Here is a 26,995-nt window from a genome sequence, read left to right on the forward strand (position 1 = left end):
TAGGACTTTCAAAACAAGTTCTTTTTAATGTCACAAAACACATGTTCATTTTCCTTCTGTGCAGCTAACAATCTCACCTTTTTCTAAAAAACAGGGGAGAGAAAATAACTTACATCTTGTTTTGATCGAATCTACAAAAATCAAATCAAAAGAAAGGACTAAGGCTTTACAGAAAAAAAAGATTCCCATATAAAACAAGGTTGTGATTTCTATATTACATGAGTGAACAAGATTTAAACAAGAGAAAGGATCGTTAAAGACCTCTGTATGCATACAGTAGTTTGCACTGTGCAGCAAGTTTGCTGTGCAACGTTTGACAAAGGGAAGAAACATCAGTTCTAACCTCTGTATGAGCGAGGTGCGTACACAAACTCAGACTTCTGACAGACGAACCCCAGTATGAAAAACCTTAAAAGACACTAAAAAGAAGAGGTAGAAAGTACAAAGATGTAGACTGAAAAAAATGCTTCTCAAGAGGGTAAGTGAATGGAGAGATGGACGAATAGAAAAGTTAGAAAGTAAGAAAATGTATGAGAAAATAGTCTGGAATTGTCCACCATGCCAAGTTAAACTGAAAACACTGCATCCCCTCAGAAATCCCATTACACACTGTGGTGTCACACACACACACACACATTGTATGCTGCTGATTACACACTTGAACAAGGGATTACATAGGGTTAACAGACTTCCTCTCCCAATAAATACATGTCTGTGCCGAGGGTCTCTCAGTTCAAACGTATGCTACTTGGTATAAACAACCATCCCTTCATGTTTTGGTGTGACAATACGGTAAATACTACTCACGGTATAGTAGGGAAGAGGGGAATTTACAGTATTGTACACACCCAATACAGTAGAGCATTCTTTAGGGAAAAAAAATGACGACATGTTAGACATCTGGGTATTCATTGAACAAGTTTCCTTTTTCGTAGTAGTGATCCCTGTATGTCTAGGAGTAGTGGTGCAAAAGACGACAGCCATTCAGTAGAGAACAGTGCAGTACTAGTGTTGTAACCCTTAATATGTCGCCGCTACAGACAACCCATCCTGTAGCATAGCAGCTGTAGAGACACAGGACTGACTGACCCGACCGGCCACCATCTTGGTTTTCCCAAAACAAAACACACCTCTTTCTTCATGTGTGATTACAAAACGTACATTTCTCATAACATTAAGAATATTGTGGATGAATGATGCTTGTGTATGTTGATATCTTTACTCTTTATGACCCATTCCTTCCTCTGGGCCCAGGGCAATAAACCTGAACATATATAAACAAAAATATAAAACGCAACATGTGAAGTGTTGGTCCCATGTTTCATGAGCTGAAATAAAAAATCCCAGAAATGTTCCAAATGCACAAAAATCTTATTTCTCTCAAATTTGGGGCACAAAATGGGTTTACATCCATGTTAGTGAGCATTTCTCCTTTGCCAAGATAATCCATTCACCTGACAGGTGTCACAGATCAAGAAGCTGATTAAACAGCATGATCATTACACAGGTGCACCTTGTGCTGGAGACAATAAAAGGCCACTCTAAAATGTTCAGTTTTGACAACACAAATGCCACAAATGTCTCAAGTTGAAGGAGCGCGCAATTGGCATGCTCACTGTAGGAATGTCCGCCAGAAATGCTGCCAGATAATTTAATGTTAATTGTTCTACCATAAGCCGCCTCAAATGTCATTTTAGAGAATTTGGCAGTACATCCAACCGCAGATCATCATGTGTAATCACCGTCTCAGGGAAGCTCATCTGCATGCTCGTGGTCCTCAACAGGGTCTTGACCTGACTGCAGTTCGGCGTCGTAACCGACTTCAGCGGGCAAATGCTCACCTTCGATGGCCACTGGCAAGCTGAAGAAGTATGCTCTCCCCGGATGAATCCCAGTTTCAACTGTACCGGGCAGATGGCAGACATGTGGGCGAGCGGTTTGCTGATGCCAACATTGTGAACAGAGTGCCCCATGGTGGCGGTGGGTTTTTTGGTATGGGCAGGCATACGCTACGGACAACGAACACAATTGCATTTTAATCGATGGCAATTTGAATGCACAGAGATACCGTGACGAGATCCTGAGGCCCATTGTCGTGCCCATTCATCATCTGCCATCACCTCATGTTTCAGCATTATAATGCATGGCCCCATGACGCAAGGATCTGTATACAATTCCTGGAAGCTGAAAATGTCTCTGTTCTTCCATGTCCTGCATACTCACCAGACATATCACCCAATGAGCATGTTTGGGATGGTCTGGATCAGCGTGTATGACAGCTTGTTCCAGTTCCCGCCAATACCCAGCAACTTCGCACAGCCATCGAAGAGGAGTTGGATAACATTCCACAGGCCACAACCAACAGCCTGATCAACTCAATGCGAAGGAGATGTGTTGAGCTGCATGAGGCAAATGGTGGTCACACCAGATACTGATTGTTTTTTTTGACCAACAGATGCATATCTCTATTCCCAGTCATGTGAAATCCATAGATTAGTGCCTAATGAATTTATTTCAATTGACTGATATTCTAACTGTAACTCACTAAAATCTTTGAAATTGTTGCATGTTGCGTTTATATTTTGGTTCAGTGTGTGTGTGCACGCATACACACACACCGTTCTTCGATTGGCCTCCATGGCAGGCATACTGTAAAGCAACCAGTAGTAATGAACTACCATCTTGGCTCAAACAAGGTGCAGCTTTGACTCACAATGGAGCCGGTGATCTGTCCAGTTTCCAGTCCCTCACTAATCCAATCCGTTGTGGAGTATGGATACGCGACAGATGATGTATTGTGGGTAAAGTGCTAGGGTCCTTACGTTGTCCTGTTCATCTGTCACTTCTCAACTCTCTCCCTTGAACCATCACTACTTTGTTCAAAGTATACTAACTTCTCCTTCAAATGTAACCAACCTTACTTCCACCCAACATCTCATCCATGGCATTATTCCTTGGCAATTTAGATTCTGCCCACTCTCCACTTTCATTATGATCTATTTGCTTCTTCACACATTTCCATCACTTGTTCTCTACTTTTCAGTCTCTTCCTTTTATTGTCCTTCATCTGTCCATCCTCTCATCCCTGGACTCCCTCTGGCTCCACAGAGGTCAGAGTTCACCTTGAACCCGTGTTGGGGGCAGATCCTTCGATGTCAGGGGGCCGGGGCCATCAGTCCTGCATCACTTCCTGGTCGCCCAGGGCAACACCAAAGACATCACAGTACTTCCTGGATCCTGCTCCTACGAGCAGTGTATGCTAGGATTGGGCTGAGGGTTAGGGGTGTGAGACGTGGGGTAGGGGGTAAAGGCTGGGGTCCCAGTCCATCAGTGTGTATGTGCGTATGTCTACGGCAGAGCAGGGGTGAATGAGTCTTAAGAATTCCTCATTGAGATAACATCTTTAGAATCCAGTGGAGAGGATCTCAGGCTTAGCTGGCTCTGCTGGACGGACAAATAGAAACAGAGAGAGTGAGAGGATTATCAATAACAGAACTCAGAGAATTGATTTAAACCCAAACAAAAACAACAAGAACTGCCCCCATTGAATTTCAAGGTTTGAGAAATGCCTTTGTGAAAAGGTTGTATCCAGACCATATCTTTCAACACATGGTGGGAATGATCCTTGACCGCTGAACTCACCATCCCCTGGGTTCCGGTCCAGAGACGGCGTCCTGACGACGGTTACCTGGTTGCGAGGGAGATCATCTGACTCCTGATTGACAGGCGGCTCTCTTAGTGTTTTCAGCAGCTGGTGATGAGCTGTCTCGATGTCCTGTTGGGGTTATGGGGGGAGAAAATAACAAGTAATAGTTAGCATGGAAATAATGTCAAAATGTATATTCAACTCTGGGTTCTAAATTGTGAGTGGGTGAGTGAGTGGATTCTCCTGTTTCTCACGTAATAGCATGTCACATCTGTGTGTGTTTAAACACCTTACCCTCAGCTGGTGCAGCTTGCTCATCAGCTCCTCGATTGTGTGGAAAATCTCATCCACGTGTTTGATCACATAGCTCTGGAGGACCTTTTGTGATTGGCCAAGCCCTCCCTCCCGCCTCAGATTTCCTGGCTCCAATTGTTTGCCAGCAGACAGGGTGGAAGAGACCTGCCCTTCTTCCTCATGATGCTTAATGTTTGATGACATCACTTCCTGGTCCAGATCAGGAAGTTCGGTGGAGGTCAGGGTGGGGGGATCAATGACCTCATCTGTGTGACTCTCATCCAGCAGTCCGTCTCCCTGCTCTGTAGGCATCACCAGGTAGAACACGTTTCCTACAGCACAGTGGAATTAAAGGCGATCGTCAATCTTCATGGTGAATTGACAGTAGAGCTGTGAAATGTTATAGTATCTGGCCGGTGTGCTTGGTCAGTTGGTATGAATTGGAAAACGCTTCAAAATAGAAAAACTAAATTTAGGTAGAACCAAACAATCTGTGTTTCTAAACTGTTCTCTGGACACGAGCCTGGTGTAGTAATCACAAACATTCTCAGAGAGCCAGGGACCTAAATGGAAGATAGGTTTGAAAAGGACAACTGGACTGTCTACTGGAGCATTACCCCGTACACTGGCCCCGCCTCTCGGCTCAGGTGATTGGTCGGAGTGGAGGTTGACATCAGTGATGTCATCAGGGATAGAAGGAGAGCCCGCAACCACAGCTGTGCATAAGAGGACAGATGGCGTGAAAGAGTGTGTGTGTGTGTGTGTGTCAGACAGTATACATTTATGTGTAGGGGAGCATGGTAGTGTTATGGGGGTGAGAGTTTGAGTGCAAGTGAGGGAGATGTGATATTGTACGAGGGCGTGAGAAGAAGGAGGCGAAAAGCAAAACAGAGTTGTGGAAAGAGGCAGAAAGAAAGATCAGAAGTGCACCCGACCAGTTGAATCACACAGAGCTTCGGGAACATGCCAAGAGAAAGGAGTGTGTATTATCAAACAATTAGAGGCATTCAGTGGTCATTCAGTGGAGTCTAGGGCTGACCCCATTTAGTTCGAATATTTAAAAAAATATTTATGTTTTCTGGCATGAGACACCCGTCTGATTCACGCCTGTCTCAGTGGACTAATCCATTGGAGGCCGCGGGGATAGAGAACCAGTATCACCAGTAGTACATTTACTGTTAATTACCATCAATGTTTGTTTGGTTATGGTAATTTCTGTTCATAAATTCAATACATTATTACTACAGTCTTTTACCGTTTTCATTGTCGGAGTGGACACGTTGCTGGGCACGTTGTTTGCGGACCGCACTACCTAGTCTATACTTGTGAGTTTTGGTTTATTTCGTTCCATTTTGGACACGCACCTGATTATACACAGAAAAAGGCATAGGCTACCTGGCCTGCGCACAAATGTAGGTCTATAATTGTGCCCTATTGGGGATCTGATAGTATTTCTGATTGTCTTAACTGACCACCACTGTAGAACTTCTCAAAGTATTTTTTTCTTTACCTCAAAACAGCAAGTAAACAAAGTCGGACTGTTTTTTTGTCTTCTTCTGGTTAGGCTAAATTTATCTCTGGCTCCCTCCAGTCATTTGTGTGTCTTAATTATTTAAATCAAAGTGTCCTTAAAGCATCCGACAAGCTCAGTACATATAGTTGATTTGATTAAAAAACACAGGTTGTGTCTATATGTAAAAATACACGTTTTAAAATTTCAACCAATTAATTGGTCGAAAGAACAGACAACTAGGTTGACCAAGATTTTTTTGGGGTCGGGGACAGCCGTAGTGGAGTCAGACTTGATTTGACCACAGTAGGCACCAACAAACAAGCAGTCATTTAACCAAAACAGCCAAAGTTATTAGGTTGTTGTCTACACCTTCTGTCCCCATTACCTTTCCTCACAACATGTACACTGGGGGACCCCACCTCCGAGGGCGGGGCTTCGGAATGCTCAGCCTCCAATTGGCTGGGACTGGCACTGAGAAGAGTATCAGAGGACGCCAGTCTCTGTCTGTCATTGAGCGGGCTCCTCTCATTGTCTGTCTCGTTTGTGGGCGTTCCGTCCGAGTCGTGACTCCACCCAACTTCCTCAAAGTTGTGGAAAATCAGCCGCTTTAGTATCTCCACTGAGACAGAAAGAGGAAATTAATAAGTCGACAGTTGATTATCAAACAAACATATTCTAGTGACGCAAAAGTATATGTTCAAGTCAAAAGGTCTCTCTTTCAGTCTCACCGTCTTCAAGAGCTGCCTCAGCCACTCCAATCTGCTTCTTGACATAGTCCCGTCCCTCAATGTGGAGGAAAGCCCCTGATTGCGCTGTTGGTGTGGTGGGCGTGAGCTCATTGTCCTCATCGTTAGGAGAGTTTGTCCCCATTGAAACTGCCTGCTCCGTCATCGAGTCGTCTAGGGATATTAAAGATAATCAATATGGTGAATGACAGAGAATGATAGAATATTACTGTATAGGAATGTACTCAATATAAATATGATCTACTCCAAAACATATGTATGTTCCCTGTCAGACACAATCTCTCTTACCTGATTGGTAGACATGGCTGCCAGTTGAGACAGGGGAAGCATTACCAAGACTTGGGGAGCTGAGTGAGAGAGTGAATTTAGTCTGGGCAGTTTTGTTTAGGACCAACATAGTGAATAGACTACAATGCCATCTTTTCAATGGTAATTGATAGAAACAGATCAGCTTAGGGATACTCACAAAATAGGTGTGGATCTGTTATTGGTCGAAGGTGAGGAGCCAGCAGCCAATGAGATGGTCTTTTCAAGTTGGTCCTTCCAGCTGTGAAAATAAATAAGACTTAAGAAACAAAGCTTTTCCATGTGATAAGCAAAATGCATTAGTTAAAATGCTAATGATGACAACTCTTGTCTATAAAACTGGTGGACTATAATAGTCCTAGTATAGATATAGCTGGTCTAGATGTGCTCACATGTTTTTCTCTGAGGACGTCCCTGCTACCAGCTCGTATATCTGTTGCTCTGTTGTGCTAATGACGTACAGGGCCTTGTTATCTGAGGAAGGAATGGCACATGATGAGTGACAGCTGTCAAATCATTCAAAAAGCAATCACAGTTTTTTTTGGCATCTCATTAAAGGTCTGCATTATCAAAGAGGCATCACTCAACCATGAATACTATGTAATGATCATTATTTCATCATTAAACAAAAGCATTGAGATCGTACGTTCTGCTATTACAGATGTCTATTACAGTGTTGTTACACCATTAACGGAAAACTGGTGGTTACATCTAAGCCCAACCACTGACTACTCCACACGGCCTCCCATAACCCCTGACCTCTTACCTGTGGCCACAGAGCGCACCAGCAGTGAGTCTAGCTGGACCACGGGGCTGAAGGAGGCCTTGGTATCCCCGCTACCCCCACCTCCCCCCCCCAGAAAGCGGGACGGGCAGCGCAGCAGCAGCCGGTCGTCTGGACCTCTCTGGAGCAACACCAGAAGGTCTGACAACAGCAGCGCCTGGATCTCTGGGAGCGGCAGGGAGAAACAGAACCACGTGGTTAGAACCTTCCGGGAACAATGCTAACAAAAACCTGGTGGGAATTGGATGCAAGGTTTGTAGAACGTTTGCAACCCAAAAGAGACCAGTGGGGCTTATTAGAGTGATAAAAAAACAAAAACATTTTTAAAGTGTCGACTACAATAACAAGGGGCTTTGACTAGAGACTGTATGAGGTTTGTTCCACTGGAGGTCATAAGGTGAATGCACCAATTTGTAAGTCGCTCTGGATAAGAGCGTCTGCTAAATGACTTAAATGTAAATGTAATGTAAATGTGACTCATTGTGGGGTGTGGTGGGCTTTTCTTACCCAAGGTTTTGTCTTTACTGACTTTCCAGGTGAGAGGACCCTCATGGATCATTCTCTTACTGGTCAGGTCCAGACTCTGAGAGGAGAGACAGAAGACAAAATGGTAGACATCAGCATCACCATAACAATATCGTTGGGTATGTCAAAAAAAAAAAAAACATTCCTTAACCCAGGTTAAATTACTCGACTAAATATTTCAGATCTTCGCGGAAGTCTTTATTCTATTTATCTTTATCCTCCTGGAGGGTCGCCCGTTGAATTGTCCTGGGGTAAGGGATGTTTTGGGGATTTTCAAGTCCCTCAGTCGAGCACCTGATTCCCTTTTTTGTTTAAGCTGGACTGAAGCACGTTTGGGTACACCTTATGTGTTGGAGGAAAAATCTCAACTTTGAGAGGAATGTAGGATAAGGAAAAATTAACAAGATCAAATTGGGCAGTACCTTGAACTGTGGCGTGGGGTCCAACCTGCGCTGGTATTGGTTGAGCCGCTGCCGGTGTTCCGTCTCCCTGACAACCTCGTTGACGGCCTGCAATATCCCCCGGCAACAGGCTTGAGCCTGTTGGAGAGGAGGGAGGTCTGTGGAACCGGCTAGGGGAAGAGAAGGACGTTATTCCAAGTGACATCAAATAAGCTAAAACACCATAGCCAAAGTTTGAGTCAATAGCTAGTAGCTACCGGTCTACTTCTAGTTAGCTATTACGTGAGTGAGCAGTTACTGAAAGCCTTTCATCAAAACAAACAAGGTTTCCAAATCACCATACACTCTCCACTGGGACGTCTGTCTGTGTGGTAGAAACCTATCCTACTTACCCTCTGTGTGTTTGAGGATGTTGTCCAGTAGCAGAGGGTACTTGGTGAGTCTCTGCGTCTCAGACACCAGCAGGTCCTTCAGCTGCAGCCTCCTACAGTGAGGACTGGCCTCACACTCCTGTTAACACATCCATCACCCAATACATCAATCAAATCAATCCATGAGCCGAGAAGCCATTGCAACTGTGTGCGCGCGTGTTACCTGGATGATGTGTGCGAAACGGGGGTCTTTGCGCTGTTTGTTCTTGATGAGCTCCAGGGCCTGAGACTGCTGACTGCACAGGTGGGACGCCTGCTCCTGAAACTCCTCCCCCGCCACGCCCTCAAACTACCAGAAAGGTACACACCGACGCCCCATTCAAAATACACCACAATCATCCCTAGACATTTTTTTTTTCTTTCTCTGATTTAAATCTATCTGGCAGGTATTAGCAATAGCAAAGTCTTCAAATCTAGGAATGGGCATTTGAAGTTATCAGCCATTTTTTCTCCCTCAGATATTCATACAGTAAATACATTTAGGAAAAACAAAAAAGCTCTACTTTATATACCAATCAGAATGATGCTAGGTGCCACAACCGCAGACAGCGCGCCATTTCAGGGTGCTATTCCGACAGTATTTGGCTTAACAGTAGCCTAGGCTAAAAGCAACAGTGAAAGAGAAGTCTGATGTTCGTCATCATAGAACTGATTAGGTAAAAAAAATAAATATATATATATATATAAATAAATAAAATTCCAGTGAGTTTTGCATTGATCTATGCCAGGTTTTGTGGACCTTCCATTGGTGCGCACCTGTAGGCTAATCGCTGTTGGAAGTGGGGGGAAATAGCATACCATTGTCAGGGCTGACGGGAGGGCTAAATGCGATATGATAGTAAAAACGCCTTTGCATTTAAAACCCGACCCCATAATTAGGGTTGCAAAGCTACCGGTAAGTTGCCGGCATCTTCTGTGATTTTGCTAATGAATAGAAACGTTATGTCAATCTATGGTCATTTATAATGGAATAAATTAAAACACATTCATATATAGTATTCATTTCTTATATCTGTGTCCATATTGTCCATGAGTTTCTAGTAGATGGACCAAATGGTTCCAGAGGGGGAAAAAAGACTCATGAAAAAAAGCATCTCATCAACAATGGCATTATTTTCAAACTCCTCCAACTACTGACTTTCTCCACAACTGCCACCAGTTTGTCGCAAAAAAACACTGACAACAAATACATATTCACATAGTAAAATAAAAAAGGATATTTCATGCCGAAACCCTCATATTAAACACCAACGGTATTCACTAAGTTGGTTTATATTTAGGATAATGATCTACAGCGTTGTCATTCATTTTATTCTATTTTACATGTAATAAGACCACACAGAGGGCCAGAGTTAGACACCGGTGATAATATGAGGTTCCCAAAGGGGCCACTAGGGGTCTTGTGATAAATGACATTTAAAAAACGAAGATACCAAAATGCTTTGTAGTTGACTGGTAAAAGTTGAATGCTTCCAGCAATCCTACCTATAACCTATGAGAAAAATCACTTTGTGTAAGAACTGGATATTCGATGAACACAATCCATCTCACTGACGAAGATTGGGGGGGATATATATATATATTTAAGAGAGCGAGATGGGATGACATGGTTAGTTAAACTCACCCTGGCCAGCATGATGTCGCCGATGCCCTGAACGATGGGAGATTCTCGTCTCTTCTTCATGGCTTCGCACAGACTCGCTGTAACACAACAAAAACAACATTGGAGCAACATTGACCAAAAAACAATAACTACATTGAATCAACATTGAGCATAAGTATCAATGAGACAGAATGACACTCAAAGGCAATGCTGCAACATTGCACCAACTAAAACCATTTAAACGTGACATTTACACAGCAAAGCCACTCAAAGGGAGGACCCCTTTCATGCGACGTGGCCTTATCAGAACTTCAAATCCACATTGCTTGGATACATATCGGCAGGATTGAGAAACACGCACAGACATACACAGTGACTGACCGTGGAGCTCGTAGACCTGAGGCAGGTTGGGGAAGATGCAGGCCAGCTCGTCAGAGCTCAGAACACACCTCATCTTCTGGAAGAACACCTGATCCAACACCCTGAGTGTACGCAGGTGAGACGCCTCCGTCGTCAGCAACTCTGATAAAGGAAGGGGGGTAGAAAGACCAGACTAAAAAGGGGTGTAAATATAACCCTCTCCTCTAATTTCCTTCTGAAATAACAGTCCCATAGAGGCGGGTGTCTGATAGAATCCCTTTGGGCTTTTCGCAGCCATCTTTAGAGAGGACAAGGCTTACGTGTTGTGTGTGTATATATATATATATATATATATATATATATATATATATAGATATGGGGTGATTTCACGTGTTAACTAATCTGATAGACAGTGGTCTTTAGAGGTTACAGGCCCAGTTATAGATGTATAGCAATGTCACGTGTTACTCTCAGCCTTGCACATTCCTCTGTTTCTAGACAAAGCCTGGTCAATCAGTGTTTAAAAAATATATATATTTTACCATAGATGACAGCCTGCTGTCCACCTCTCGGGGACAGAGAGTAGCCAGGACCTGCGGGGCCACAGTCTCCTGCCAGTTGTGACTGTCCACCACGTCCTCCTCTAGGGCTGGGGCGTCAGGGAGCAAGGCCACCGGGAACTCCACACTCCTACACACAAATACGCACGCGCACAGATATTGAATACACTTGCAAGTCCCTCAGCAAAGCTTAACACATTAGAGTAGTAAGGTTAACTTACTTTCTTCTGGAAGACCGAGGGGTGTACGGAGGGGTGGGGTTCTCGCAGGATCTGAGGAGAACAACACACAGATTTTCTATATATTCAATGCTGCTGCTCAACCAGTCTCTAGGAGTGTGGGATTCATAGTTCCAAAGGAGTGTGGGATTCATAGTTCCAAAGGAGTGTGGGATTCATAGTTCCAAAGGAGTGTGGGATTCATAGTTCCAAAGGAGTGTGGGATTCATAGTTCCAAAGGAGTGTGGGATTCATAGTTCCAAAGGAGTGTGGGATTCATAGTTCCAAAGGAGTGTGGGATTCATAGTTCCAAAGGAGTGTGGGATTCATAGTTCCAAAGGAGTGTGGGATTCATAGTTCCAAAGGAGTGTGGGATTCATAGTTCCAAAGGAGTGTGGGATTCATAGTTCTAAGGGTGTGTGTGTTTGAGCAGTGTGCATGCTCCAGATCTTGGATTGGGTGTGTGTTGTAGTCTCACCGTGCTGAGCTACTGGAGGCAGAGGAGGTGCTGTGGTGTAAGGGTCTCAGGCCCGGCCCTTCACTCTCCTCTCCACAGTCCTCCATGTCCACGTCGCTACGGGACCGAGGGACTGTCTCCGCCCCCGAGGACCCGCCCCGCCGACGCCCCTCCCCCTGCGCCTTCAGAGACTCACTACGAGCCAGACGCATCGACACCGTGGGGCTGAGAGAGGGAGAGACACGAATCAAACACATGCACGGGTTTGAACACACTAAGAATTTTGCACAAGGGTCGAGACACACACACACACACTCTCTCTCTCCCTCCCTCTGTTACCTGTCCATGCTGTCCTCTCCCAGGCTGCTGGAGGACAGCCTCGGAGGGTCTCCCTCGGCCCCCTCTTCCCCGGGGATCTCTGTGTGGTTCTCAAACTGCTGGATGATGTTCCTCACACTGCCCGGGCGCACTGAGGAGAGGAGACGCACAGAGAACAGGCAAATAGAACATCAATCAATCAAACGTAAATGTATAAAAACGACATACACCGAGTGTACAAAACATTAAGAACACCTTCCTAACAGCCTTAATTGGTCAGTGCATGGACTCTACAAGCTGTCGAAAGCATTCCAAAGGGATGCTGGCCCACGATGACTCCATTGCCTCCCACAGTTGTGTGAAGTTGGCTGGATGTCCTTTGGGTGGTGGACCTTTCTTGATACACACGGGAAACCCAGCAATGTTATATGGTTATTCACACAAACCGGTGCACCTATTACCATAACCCGTTCAAAGTGGCACTTCAATATTTTGTTTGGCCCAGTCACCCTGTGAATAGGACACACACACACACACACAATCCATGTCTCAATTGTCTCGAGGCTTAAAAATTCTTCTTTAACCCGTCTCCTCTCCTTCATCGACACTGATCAAGGTGGATTTAACAAGCGACACCAATAAGGGATCATTGCTTTTATCTGGGAGGTCTATGTTAGGGAAAGAGCAGGTGTTAATGTTTTGTACACTCAGTGTAACTCGGCAGTTGTGCTTTACAGATACCCAGCTTAGACTACAGAGAGCAAAGCGATAACAGTAAATGATGTATGAACGCATGACTAAGTCGCTTTGGATAAAAGCGTCTGCTAAATGGCATTTGTTATTATGCAGTGCCTTCAGAAAATATGAAGTATATTATTGAATCCGCTTGAAAATCTGTCAAGACCTGAAAATGGTTGTCTAGCAATGATCAACAAGCAATTTGACAGAACTTGAAGAAATTTGAAATGAATTAAAACAAAGGGCAAATGTTGACTTACCCAGAAAGACTCACAGCTGTAATCGCTGCCAAATGTGAGTCTGACACGTATTGACTCGGGGGGTTGAACACTTATGTAATCAAGATAATGCTATTTTTTTTTACAAATGCTAGAATTTTTTCTTCCACTTTGACAGAGTATTTTTTTTGTAGAATGTTGACCCCCCCCCCTCCCAAAAAAATGGCAATTGAACCATTTGAATCCCACAACATTTGGAAAAAGTCAAGGAGCGTGAATACTTTCTGGAGGCACTTTATATTAACGCTTTAAAAAAGAGCTTAGAAAACACTGAAGAAAAAAATGCATTAAAAAGGAAAGACCTAAAATTATAAATAAAAATACATAAATTATATACCTTCAGTGGGAGACAAGGGGACATGGAAGGCTGAAAAATCAAAGTGAAACCAAAAAAAAAAAACAATGAAATCAGAACAATCATTTTAAATCCTCTACAACAAATCAATAAGACTGAAAACAAAGGATGAAGTCAATGGAATTCAATTATACTGTTAGATGAGAACAAGAAGTGTGTGTGTGTATATATATTTACTGGACTGAGAGGTGCTCCTGGGCTTGCCGATATACTTCAGGATGGGGTTTCTCTTCCTGTCCTCTCCATCCTTCTCTTTCTTTGAACTGCTCAGCTGTAGTAAACATGAACAAAAGAACACCACTGGAAAATTGGATAAACTGGCGTCGAAGCAAAACTCCAACACAACGTTTCATACCCTATAACGATGAACGGTAAGACAGAGGAATTAGACCGAACACGTGAGACCTCTCGGTTGATCATTACCTCAAGTTTGTAGCTTATGGACTACATGCTCTGCCAATTCAAAATAGCCCAAATAGCTTTGATGTTTCAATAAATACGACTGATAAGAGAATTACAAATCCATGCGTCGGTGGTAGGACAAGAGTCCTGCCTCCTCCCCTCCTTACCTTCTTGGTCTTGGGAAAGAAGGAGAGCCACTTCTCCTTCTCAGTGCTGAGGCCTGGGAACACCCTGGAGTCCCTCAGCTTTATGCCTGAGTGACGGAGGTACAGCAGCACCGCAGAGGCTAGACGAGAACTGAAGAGGGGAGGGAGAGGGAAGGAAAAAGAGGGGCAAAGGTAGAAGGGGTAGAGAGAAAAGGAAAAAGGAAAGAAAAAAGGTAGAAGGGGAGGGGGAGAAAGGGGGAGAAGAAAGATACAAAGAAAGGGGAGTAGAGAGAGAGCAAGAGAGAGTGAGAAAGAGGGATGGGAAGAGAAGAAGGGAGAGCGAAAAAAGCGAGAACGACAGAATTGAGTAGAGGCATCTCCATGCCGAAAAGAGTAGTATTGAGAGTCGGTCATGCTCCAGCAAACACACGCGCGCCGGCTTTAATTACCTGCTCTCCTCTTCGTGCTTCGAGCTGCAACACACAGAAAAAGAACCATTAGCTTATTCTAAATCGCACGCCCTTTTGGCCTTCCACACAAAATAAAAATAGAAAAAATGGATTTTTATTAGATCTGGGGATTATTTCCAAAGAGTCTCGGCCCAGTAAAACAAGGTGATCAAAAATAAATCCTCCCTGAGAAAAATCAAGGCGTCCCGTTGAGTGTCTACCTGCTAGCAGTGAGTCATGTGATGGGAGTGGGCGGGTGTGTTTTAAAGCATCATGTGGCTAGGCGGCCATGGCTAGCCTGCTGAAGCGCCCAGTGATCACACACTGCCCTTTGGTACGGTGCAGTGAGAGGTTGAGCTGGCGGACTCACAGTCATGCGCTCCAATACCGTTTTATTGGCCACCGGGCGGCTACAACTGCTGACCCGTTGCTTGGCAACCGCCGGGTTCAGTGCTCTGATGGTTACAAACAGTGTGTCCCACTGTAGTTGCTGTTGTGCTTTGCTGACATTGAATAATCAAGAAAAAAAGGTAAGCGCAACACCGTATCATCCTTCGTATTGTTTGAAGTTATCATAGTAGTGACGCAAGAGCACAAAAAAAAAAGAGCTTTGAGGACACCTCACCCTGGGTGAACTTGATGGAAGATTTGGGTTTAGATGATGCATAGACACAGCCACCAGAAGTACTGAAACTAGTATCACTGCCACCTCATGACACAGCCACCAGAAGCACTGAAACTAGTAGCACTGCCACCTCACGACACAGCCACCCGAAGCACTGAAACAAGTAGCACTGCCACCTCACGACACAGCCACCCGAAGCACTGAAACTAGTAGCACTGCCACCTCACGACACAGCCACCCGAAGCACTGAAACTAGTAGCACTGCCACCTCACAATGGAAAGGCATGATAGATCTACTCAACTTATCACTGACAGGCAGCGTGTGATAGTTCAACCTATCCTCATCATCATCCCAAAAGATAATATCTGACTTTCATACTCTAGAACAATTGTAACTTTTGACTCCTGGATTTTGTAAAGAGACGAATAGAGACAACCACCCCGTACACTCCTTAATAAATCCACCCCGTAACTGGAGTAGATACACAGCATCAGTGGTGTTACCAAGGGTCTTGATCTCGACACAGCCTTTTAACAAGATTCAGCCAATCATAGTACAAACTTCTAGTAGGAGGAACAGATACTGAGTGATTGGATAAAACCTACAGAGATATTGTGAGTTGAAGAACATACTCTTTGGGAACCAACCAGGTCAGCCTACGCTAAGGTAATTAACCGCTTGTTGTAATATATGTACGAGGCATTAAGAGTTCAAGTGTTTTGATGATTGTTCATGTTATAGATTAAGGACCAAAAAGAAACTGGAATAACGTGTACAACTGTGTGAATTGCAAAACATTGAATAAAAAGTATAAACTAGCCCCAAAACCCTAGGGGAGAGAACACCTCTGACACTCCCAATCTAGGGAAACAAAGACTAGTTTCTACACTAAAGACAATATAACGGTTTGGGCAGAATAATCATTTTATTGTAACAGGTATCCTCTATATTAATATTCAAGTAGTATTAGTCGACGGACATAGACTGTAAATCGTAACCAAGGTATAGCTTGTGTGAGTCTAGATATAAGAGCATACAAAAGGAAAGTGAAAGTAAAACAAGAGGTACTCTAAGTCTGATTGATATGATCTAAGATCCTGAAACAAGCCTAACGGCATCACACAGGGCTAATCTCAGAATAAAAGGGCAGGATACATAACCAGGTCAGTACGGCGGACCTGTGAGTCACCTGTTAGCCGGGTGGCACGAGAACTTGAGTGAGACGACTTGCATCACTCTCAACGGTCCAATAGCAAAATCCCCTACCGTGACAGTAGTCATATTGCTATTTAAAAAGTGGCCCTGAAAAGCTTGTGGCCCTGACATACACTTAATATACAGTGGGGTCTAAAATGATTGACATCCCTGTTTTCAATACCTTTCATACCTCCCCGTGCAAGGACACAGACTTTTTAGAAAATGTTTTATGCGCTGGAGAACACAATGAGAGGGATCTTACACCATTCCTTCATAGAGAAACCTTCCAGATCTTTGATATCCTTCGTCTGCGCTCATGGACAGCCCTCTTCAATTCAAACCACAGGTCAAAACAAGATCCACCACCATTTTTTTTTTACAGTAGACGCGAGGTTATTTTCTGCTCGCGCGTTCTCACCGAACCCATTGCTGGTGTGTGTGGCCAAAGAGCTTCATTTTCATGTCATCTGACCAAAGCACTGGTTCCAATCCACGTCCACTTACAAGTGTTGGATGACATGAAAATAGAGCTGTTTGGCCACTCACATCAGCGGTGGGTTTGGCGTCGAAATGAGAACGCGCAAGCAGAAAATAACCTCCTTTTGAGCAGACAATAGTAGCCGACTTCTTTTACACAGTCATTTTTGCTCATCTTCATCAATGGTGGCAATAATGTCAGACCACACTGTATGTATATACTGAATATCCAGTACTTCAAACTCCAACTCACAGTACCTGGCCCTTATAAGATATACTTTACGTATCATATAAAAAAAATCGGTAGACGTTCCAACTCACAGTATTTCCCAGAGAGCAGTGACCTGTCTGTCCACCACTAGCCTCTCCTTGGCTGGGTCTCCATCCAGCTGCTGCAGGTCTCCCTCTCCAAACAGAGAACCCAGACCCATCATCTGCTTACTCCTGCACACACAACATAGGTTACACAAACACAACACACACGCAATTAACACACACAGCCATTTTCTGCATTTTACCACAAGCCTCACCTACGGTTTCATATACACACACACACTACTCAACTAGGCAGTACCTGTAATCCTGTATTTGGTCCTGAATGTCAGGCAGCACCTGCTGTTGGAGCTCAGAAAGAGGTCCCCTGATGTCCTCCTGGGCATGGAGTCGACTCTCTGGGACAGGGCAACAACACTAGACAGTAAGACTAACCGAATAACACAACACAGTGCATTCATAGCACAGATTGCCCAAACAGTGTAACAACTGTTGACCTATGTTGAGAGTAACTTACCTATATCGGACAGGTATTCTTCTCGTACTCTGATTTTCAACGGCTGCAAAAGAAAAAAACAAACATTTAAGGAGCCATTACATAGACGAGTTCAAGCTTTCTTTACAATCCCCCCCCGATCCATGGCATTTAATTAATTATGATCCAAAAGTCCAAACTGATCCTAAATTAGCACTCCCACTTTGAGATGCTTGATACCTACAGGCCCTGGTCGAACTGAATGAGATTCATTAATTGAACCAATGAGAAACATACAGCATCAGGGTCCAGGAAGTGGGAGCAGATCTGTGGGGCGAGGGCACGGGCGTCTTTAGGGCTGGAGCCCAGGTAGACCTCCACCGACAGGTAGAACAGCTGTTGTAAAGACACACACACTAGATTAATTCCCATGTAAAATATATCAAACTACAGTAAATAACAGTATTCAAGGTCAAAGCACTGACCAGCGGGTTGGGATCCAGTAGCTGGCTGAAGAGGTATCTCATGAACACGGTCATGTGGGCTGGTCGCGACTTGAGAAGTTCTATGTCTTGAAATGGGCCGTCCATCTGGGGGGAGAAGGAGATGAACACAGTTAAACATAGCTACGTGAGACGCAGGGTAGTTAGATGAGGTGAGTGATGTTTTCTGATGAGGACCATCTCACCTCATTGAGCGGATAGCTGTCGTCCTCTTCCTCCTCTTCCTCTGGGCCAATGATCTGAGCCTTCCCAGCCTGACAAGAGACACATGATGATACGAGGCAAATAGTACTGGCATGTGTTTTTGTGTGTAGGAGACATTGTTCACCTCAACAAAGGGTAGACTACAGGTATCTGCAAGTGTGTGTGTTCTCACGGAATCGGTGTGTGCGCGCAACGCGTGTTGCTTGGTCTCACCGAGTCGGAGAAGGTGTGTGTGTCGGAGCCCTGTCTCCGGTAGAGGGGGGTCCTGAAGGAGGAGGTGGAGGGGGAGGAGTGGGGGCTCTCACAGGCCTGAGGGAGGAGGAGTGAAAAGGACCATATCTCTCTTCCTCATTCACTTTCTCTCTCTCTGGGATTCTCTCTCGCTAAATCAGTCATAAAGAAAAGGATGAGCGCCTACATTACTTACCTCAAAGTCTCCTTCACTTGAATCCCCCGACAACCGACCTGCAGAAACATCAAGACAGTACATCAATTTTTCTCACACAAAAAAAACCCACAAGAATTATGGACAAACAAAATCCCATAGAAACCTTCTCCTGCTACCACATAGCTGGTCACAGATTCCAATCGAGTTCCATCCTTGAGAGACAGAGAAACAACAAAGATGTTAAACTGCGGTAATGACAACGTAATAGATAGGTATTATTAGGTACTGACAGGTTTAGAGGACTGGTGTTAAGAGTCTGTTGTCATGCACACAGGTATCTCACCAGATCTTGCTGGATTTTAACCCTGACTTGTTGGGCCCGCCGCTTGGCACTTTCGATTCGCTCCTCCAGGGATGGGGAGGGGTTCAGTAACAGTTCCTCCATCAAGTCCTGCGGAATTGGTCAAAGTGACATTATCAGAGGCACTGATTGGTCAGTGATGAGAACCCCCCCCCAATGATTATTGGTCTGAATAAAAGGGCTACTTTCATAAGCAGTGTGTCCTTTCCATTGCATATTCAGTGGGGCACAACATTTTGAGATAGACATATCCGTTCTATATATTGCATTTCTATATTCCAGATGACCGAAAAGTATCCATTCTAAGTGTGTTTGACTGTTTGGAGTAGCAACATTTCCCCAAAGGATTCCGGATCCTGCTTATTACCTACTGATTCCGGGAATCTTCCAACCCAAGATTTCTGGAAAACCCGGAAGTTTGGGGAAAGTTACCGGAATTTTGCAACCCTGTACGTAGCCGTTACCTGAAGCTCAGCCTCTCCCTGTTCCAGCATGTTCCTGAGGATCTGAGTGGCGTGTTTCTGTACGTCTAGGTTCTAACACACACACACAAAATGACAGAGGAGGAAGAGAGAAAATGCAGTGTTATTCAACTCATTGTCATTTGACCCATGTTACGCAACATCGCTTGATCATACGGTCACAGAAATCGTCAGGTTTAGCCTACCAGCCAGTGTTTAAGTATTATGGTGACGGTTAAGGTATGGTGAGGGAACTCACCTGCAGTGGTTTGGTGACCCTTTGGGAGGGGTTGCTGGTCAGTCCGGGGGAGAGGGGTGGAGGTGGTGGAGGCGGGGCTTCTCCTCCCAGTGACGTCCGCTGATTGGGTAAGAGGTCAGTGGGGAGGGGATGTAGGGGGAGGGCAGCTGCTGAAGGGGCGGTCCTTGAAGAGTTAGAGCAACATATGTCCCAGCTGGAAGGAAAGAGTACACGAGAGCGATAGAGCGTGAAAGCGCAACAGAGAGAAGACAGGAAGTGACAAGACATATTACTACTCCTGAACACATTTCACAAATGAAGTCATCCTAAGCAGAGGCGTCGCCACCAACGTTATAGTGACCAGTGACACTCACACTTGATGAGCTTCACCACTTCCTGATGAGACATGGACGACACCAGCGAGCCATTGACCTGAGATGGAGGGATGGAGAGAGGATAAGAAAGAGAGAGGAGCACTCACTCCGCGGTAAAAGTTTGAAACGAGGAGTAACCTTTATGATTCTGTCTCCCTCGTGGACCCCTGCCTTGACCGCTGCGCCACCTGCATGGAGAGATATGAGTGACATATGACAGACTGTCCAGGAAGCATTAGAAAAGACGTGTAGAAATGTACGTGTTGGTTCTAGACGGTTCTGACCTGGTCGAACATTCTGCACCAGCTTGATCCTCTCGCCACACACAGTGAAGCCGAACCCTAGCTGGTCCTTCTGTACAACCACACATCTCTGAACCAGACCTTGACCTGAGAGAAGGAGAGAGAGGAGGGAGGGGGGAGGTGAGATGGAGTGAAGGAGGGAGGGGAAGATCTATCTGTGCTATAAAACCCATGTACCTGTGCTCTCAGTGGGGAAGTCGGCCAGAGGCTCCCTCTGCTGGCCGCTGGAGGTCTTGCGCTCCGAGTCTCCTATCGTCAGGCTGCTGAGCCTGGAGGGAAAGGCAGGACAAGAGAAACGTGAGACACAAATAGGGTGCTACACGATGGAAGGATTAATCAATCAGGATCACACTGGGATGGCTGGGGAGAAGGAGAGGGAGGGAGGAATTCTGGCAGGTGGTGAAGAAGGAACGAGGAGAGAGTAAAGAGGAGTGTATGGGACACAGCGGCTGCATCTCAAGTCGCCTTTCCCTGGATCCCATCTCCTTGACTCCTTCTCAAGCGTTTTGGAGAATGTCCAAAATGCTGTGTCGCTCAGACCTTCTTCTCCAACGCATTTTGAAAAGGAGGCGAAGAGAGAGGATGTGAGGTATTGAGGAAAAATGTACTGTAAAAGAGCCAGAGATACAGGCAGAGGAGACCAGGTGTAGTTAGATGGAGAGAGTGCCAGAGGTAGGAGGAGAGATCCTGTGGAAGGGGGGGTGGAACGTGGGCGAGCTGGAATCTGTGCTTAGTTTGCCTTTCAGCATTTCTTACAGCTCAAGCATAAACTGAGCAGAAAACTCACCAAGCAGCAAAAGGGCTGAAAGCGAGAAGCCAGAGAAGAAGGGACCAAGAGAGAAAAGGAAAGGTTGTTAAGAATAAAAGTAGGAGAGTAAAAAGTAGACGAGCACTGACAGAAAAACAAGGAGAGTTAAAGAGTACGTAAAGTTTGATGACACCAAGAAAGGAAGCCTGCTGTAGCAGCGTTCTGAACCTCCTCCCCAGGCTGGTAAAACTGTGCTTCAAAGTGGAACTTGAAAGTGGTGTGGGTAAAAAAAGAAAAATCGGAAGCGAGCTTGCTAAAGTTGTATTAGACGGGACTTTTACGAACTCAATTCTTTGTTTAAATCACTTGCGCTGCTCGTGCTCTGATGTCCACAATGTAGAGGGAAGTTTCATCTAAGGCAGGGATCATCAACTAGATTCAGCGAAGGGCCAATTTTGTACTTGAGTGGGTGGTCGGGGGGGCAGAACATGATGACAAATAATTTGTAGGCTGCAAATTGACCGCAAGAAGCCAAAACAGATATAATATTTGACTAAAACAATCATTTCAAACCTTGATAATATTTGTATACGATCACATATATTTCTATTATGCGTTGGAATACTTTGGAACAGACTTCCAAAATTAAAATCACTTGGAGATGATTTGCTGTTTTTTTTTCTCTTTTTATTAACACAGTCTATTAGGTCCAACAATTGTAAAATAGTTAAGTTTCTTTTGCCCAGAAAACTTATGGGCCAAATAAAAATCACCCGCGGGCCAAATTCGGCACACAGGTTGCTTGTTGGGGGAACCCTGATCTAAGGGTTATGCTAGATGTTGGACTGAGAGCTCAGCCATAGGCTTTCATTCAAGTTCCATTCTGAGGCGCTGTGAAACCAGACGGTTAGACAGCGAGAGAGCCGGCAGGTGGACGAGATTAGCAGCGTTCCAACTGCAGATCTACATTAACCACCAACATGGGCTCTTATTAGACAGCCAGCCTACCTGGGCAGATGAGAGTGTTTCTTAATGGCTGCGCCACTGTCACATGACACAGGAAGTGGACACAGAGATAGCAAAAGTGAAAGGAGGAAAAGGGGAAAAAAAGAGAGGTACACATGAACAGACAGACAGACATGCATGCATGCATGCAAACACATACAGTATACAAATACAATAGGACAGTGAGTCAAAGGATACCACATCAAATGTAACCAGTGAATCAAATGTGATTACAGCTCCTCCATAGTTGAGAATAGCCCTGTACGGAAAGGTACGCTCAGGGGATCACAACTTAGTACAACATCCAACATGCGGTAATGCGGCCTGGTAGAAGCAATAGGCTAAAGCTAGTAGATCTTTGAACATAAGTCACTGACTGCATGTCTAGCAAGAAGACATCAGGAGAATCAATTGTACAGTGGCAAGAATAAGTATGTGAACCAATTGGTCATAAACTTTGATCGGATCTTCATCTAGGTCACAACAATAGACAAACAGTCTGCTTAAACTAATAATACATTTTCATGTCTTGATTGAACACACCGTGTAAACATTCACAGTGGAAGGTGGGAAAAGTATGTGCACCCTTGGATTTAAAAACTGGTTGGCCCTCCTTTGGCAGCAATAGTTGCAGATCAGACCCGCCCAACGGTCAGGAGGATTTTTGGACCATTCCTCTTTACAAAACTGTTTCAGTTATGCAATATTCTTGGGAAGTCTGATGTGAACTGCTGTCTTGAGGTCATACCATAGCATCTCAAATCGGGTTGAAGCCATTCTGTTGTTGATTTACTTCTGTGTTTTGAGTCGTTGTCTGTTGCGTCACCCAGCTTCTGTTGAGCTTCAATTGGCAGACAGATAGGCTAACATTCTCCTGCAAATGTCTTGATAAACTTCGGAGTTCATTTTTCCATCGATGATAGCAGGCTGTCCAGGCCCTCCATGACGCTCCCTTCACCATACTTTACAGTTGGGATGAGGTTTTGATATTGGTGTGCTGTGCCTTTTTTTTTCTCTGTGCATAGTTTTGTGTGTTCCTTCCAAAACAACTCATCTGTAGTTCCATCTGTCCACAGAATAATTTGCCAGTAGCGCTGTGGAACATCCAGGCGCTCTTTTGCAAACTTCAGACGTGCAGCAGTGACTGGAGAGCAGTGAACTGTGGTGTCCTCCCACGAACACCATTGTTGTTTAGTGTTTTACGTATCGTAGACTTGTCAGAGATGGTAGCATGTTCCAGAGATTTCTGTAAGTCTTTAGTGTCAGCTGACACTCCAGGATTCTTCTTAACCTCATTGAGCATTCTGCGCTGTGCTCTTGCAGTCATCTTTGCAGGAACGGCCACTCCTAGGGAGAGTAGCAACACTGCTGAACTTTCTCCATTTGATGGCAATTTGTCTTACCGTGGACTGATGAACATCAAGGCTTTTAGAGATGCTTTTGTAACCCTTTCCAGCTTCATGCAAGTCAACAATTCTTCATATTAGGTCTACTGAGATCACGTTTATTCGAGGCATGGTTCACATCAGGCAATGCTTCTTGTGAATAGCCAACTCTCATTTTGTGAGTGTTTACAGGGCAAGACAGCTCTAACCAACATCTCCAATCTCGTCTCATTGATTGGACTCCAGGTTAGCGGACTCCTGACTCCAATTAACTTTTGGAGAAGTCATTAGCCTAGGGGTTCACATACTTTTTCCAACCTACACTGTGAATGTTTAAATTATGTCTTCAATATAGACAAGAAAAATAAACTAATAACACACAAATTATTGTAAGCACACTGTTTGTCTATTGTTGTGACTTCAATGAAGATCAGATCAAATTTGATGACCAATTTATGCAAGGGTTCACATACTTTTCTTGACACAGTACTTCCATGATTACTTACATCCTCCCCACTTGTCTCCTTCTCAAAGCGCATTGGAGCTCCCTCCCCTCTGATCTTCTCATCCAATTGCGTTTTGAGAAAGAGACAAGGAGAGAGGACCAGAGAAAACAAGGAAATAAAACAGATTGACCCATCTGTCAGTAGCACCATCATCAGCAGTCAGTCCTACCTGTCCAGTGTTGAGGTGGGGGGGCGGAGACTCATGGCTGCAGACGGCTCGAGCGTGTCCGTGTCCTCTCCTCCAGTCCAATGATGTCACAGCAGGGTGACCATCTCCTTTTCTCTTCAAGTTTCTTTGTACAGAGTTCCACAGTGCTGCTGCTGCCTGCCAGTTATGTCCAAAAGTTACAACTCCTCACGTCAGCTAGTGGGGAGCTTATTCCTTTCAGAGAGCACTCGGTGCATATTCCTCATTTTGTCATAGGCAATCTTCAAGTATCTTACAGTAGACCTTTGAAACAGCGCTCCCGGCGAATTGAAACAGTGTTAGAACAAGCTAGCGTGACAGCAAAAGTAAAAAAGAAATAGCTGGTGGGGGACTTTAAATTGTGTGATATCTCAAAGCAAAATACATTAAATTCAGGCACCACTGACTGTGCAATATCTACAGTGTTATTTTCATTTAGTCTTAAGACAAAGTGTAACTACATAGCGATACCAACAACAAGCAAATCAATACAAAAGTAAAGAGTATCTTGTTTGACTGTGTTTCCAGTCCTACCAGGAAGTGATAGCTTGCACAATAACGTTGTCATCAAATGTCTTAGTGACAAGAGTAATGCCTGTTTGTCAACAGCTCCTGTCCTATTGTATTTGTTTTCTGAGATAATAGCTAATAAACATTCGAATTAATTACAATGCATATGCATTTCCACTAGTATCCCAACATTAGCTTAAACTCATTCAAATCTAAGTAATATTTATATAGATAAAGATTCCCTCCAGATTATTATGTTGATACTTCCAATCCAAGTAAAGTCAGGTAGACAACTGTACTCGCATTATGCTCAGTAAATTGGTTTCCATCCCTTGCGAACTAAATTTAGTTACAGAGTCATTGAGGCTAGTTTACTGGTGTGGCTCTTGGAAGAACAGTACATGATCTCCGTGCACGTGATGATGTTCGACTAGACGTCCCTTTATCTTGTGTTAAAACTTGGCCAATGTTCGATGTGGTGCTGTGAACTGTTCTAAAATGCGAGTTCGTGCAACATTTAAAATGCACAAAAAAGTATATTCGAATGGCATGCATTGGTGCAGCATGATTACCTAAGTGTTCCTAAATTGACTAAGATGTGGATATCCGCTGTAAACAGGATACCTTCTGACCTGACTGGACTTTCCACTGCAACACTAACTGTAGCTGTACACTGGAGCCTGTTTAATGCTACAATATCTAGTAATGCAAAGTGAACTACGATGTAAGGGCTAGCTCCCTAACAAGCTAGCTAACGTTGACTGGTCAGTGAACGTTGCAGGTAAATGCTCCCGATAAACTTTCCCAATAGTGAAAGAACAAATATATCCACCACAAGCGACTAGTTGGCTAATGTTATTTATATCCAGCATTACATAACGTTAAGAACCTACCCAGCTAACAGCGCGCTAGCTTGCCCTTTACATCAAGTTGGCTAGCTTGCTAACTAGTTAACGTTAGCCATAACGATGGATATTATTGCTATATAGCTAACTAAATATTGTTTTGATGCAAATTAAACACTTGCTTTTGCCAACAAGTGGAGTCTCTTTCTGCAACACTCACTGTTGTAGAGAATATTTTGTTGTGATAAGCAAATAATGGCTGGCAGGCTACTAACAAGCTAATTCTGATAGAGGCCAAAAGCCATCCGCGACATCACGTGAAAACTGTGATTGGACACAAGAGCGTTCTCATCGGCTATGACGCCGACGCGACAGGGAGCAATGGCGAGCAGCAATGGAGAACTAGCTAAACTAGTCTGCCACTCAAATGCATTGGCTAGCTAGCATCAAATGGCCAGTTACCCCTCTGGAATGTAAAGATATATCCAGTATCCTATTACTTGTACAATCAACTTGGATGTCTTGCTCTCAAAATACAGTCCATTCGATTCGGCTTAGTTTAATAGGTAGATGCAGGCGACGTCTCTCCTTCCCAAACAACTCGCTTCATGTGATCAAACTGCTGAATTCCATAGGGTGAGATTCCATTGTCCCATACTCCCTCGCATTCCTCGATTAATCCACATTTCTGAGTGCATGAATATGTTCATGTATTTAGCTGTAGCCTTCAGGCCGATGATCCATATTATGTTGTTTTCCACCCACCTAAATCCAGTAGCAAGTCCTCCTCTCCCATAAAGTGGTGGTTGTGTATGGAAATCACACCATTTCCAAAGAGCAAGACAAACAAAAGAGACGCCACCAACTGGTCGGATTCCAGTATTGCAGCAGTCCATACACAAATCCCCTGAATTACCAATTGTGTGTGATTGTGGCTAGCAATTAGGGGCGTTCCTGCATGTAGGTATTCCAGCATCTGCATGAATAGAATATGTCTAATTAGTTCAGTGGCGAACCTTCGTGTTTTTGTGTATATTACTTTGGCATTAATACGTGTCACATATTAGTTTTTAAAAGAAGTTGAGTAAATTAAGCCGGATACAAATATGGTCACTTTTTTGCTTTCTTGAGTAAGGCAGGTGTTTCAGCCTAGCTCAGTGCTTTCTGGGGTGCTGGGGCAGCCAGCGGAAAAACAGAGCGTAGGGGTTGGTAATATTATCTAGTTGTACCGTGACTGGCTCAGTGTTCTGTCAGTCATTGGGACACTATACATCACTGCCAAATTTACAGGGAGAGCTCAAAAAATCAAGTGCTGCTATCGGCTGTGGTGGAAAAAGTACCCAATACTCAATTCATACTTCAGCAAAAGTAAAAATATCTTAATGTGCCACCAGAGACTC

The 26,995-nt window shown here is 44.3% G+C and overlaps 1 protein-coding gene across 1 annotated transcript; it reads right to left on the bottom strand.

The window, feature by feature from the left end:
• On the bottom strand, nt 1-26,473 carry LOC115133372 (rho guanine nucleotide exchange factor 11-like). The gene is given in 43 exon segments (XM_029666538.2): nt 1-3,444; nt 3,643-3,775; nt 3,941-4,272; nt 4,558-4,656; nt 5,839-6,072; nt 6,182-6,352; nt 6,488-6,546; nt 6,666-6,746; nt 6,898-6,979; nt 7,272-7,454; nt 7,797-7,872; nt 8,237-8,385; nt 8,608-8,725; nt 8,810-8,935; nt 10,271-10,347; nt 10,631-10,771; nt 11,152-11,169; nt 11,172-11,299; nt 11,391-11,441; nt 11,866-12,069; nt 12,184-12,313; nt 13,516-13,545; nt 13,711-13,804; nt 14,103-14,232; nt 14,531-14,554; nt 17,152-17,274; nt 17,405-17,501; nt 17,621-17,663; nt 17,876-17,974; nt 18,064-18,168; nt 18,267-18,335; nt 18,499-18,594; nt 18,713-18,750; nt 18,837-18,885; nt 19,017-19,124; nt 19,499-19,570; nt 19,755-19,888; nt 19,891-19,947; nt 20,108-20,165; nt 20,246-20,295; nt 20,392-20,496; nt 20,587-20,678; nt 24,223-26,473. Coding segments are annotated over 43 exon segments (4,341 nt in total). The 5' UTR covers nt 24,258-26,473; the 3' UTR covers nt 1-3,403.
• Nucleotides 26,474-26,995: the final 522 nt, after the last annotated feature.

The sequence above is a fragment of the Oncorhynchus nerka genome, linkage group LG8, assembly GCF_034236695.1.
Source record: "Oncorhynchus nerka isolate Pitt River linkage group LG8, Oner_Uvic_2.0, whole genome shotgun sequence".
Taxonomy (NCBI): domain Eukaryota; kingdom Metazoa; phylum Chordata; class Actinopteri; order Salmoniformes; family Salmonidae; genus Oncorhynchus; species Oncorhynchus nerka.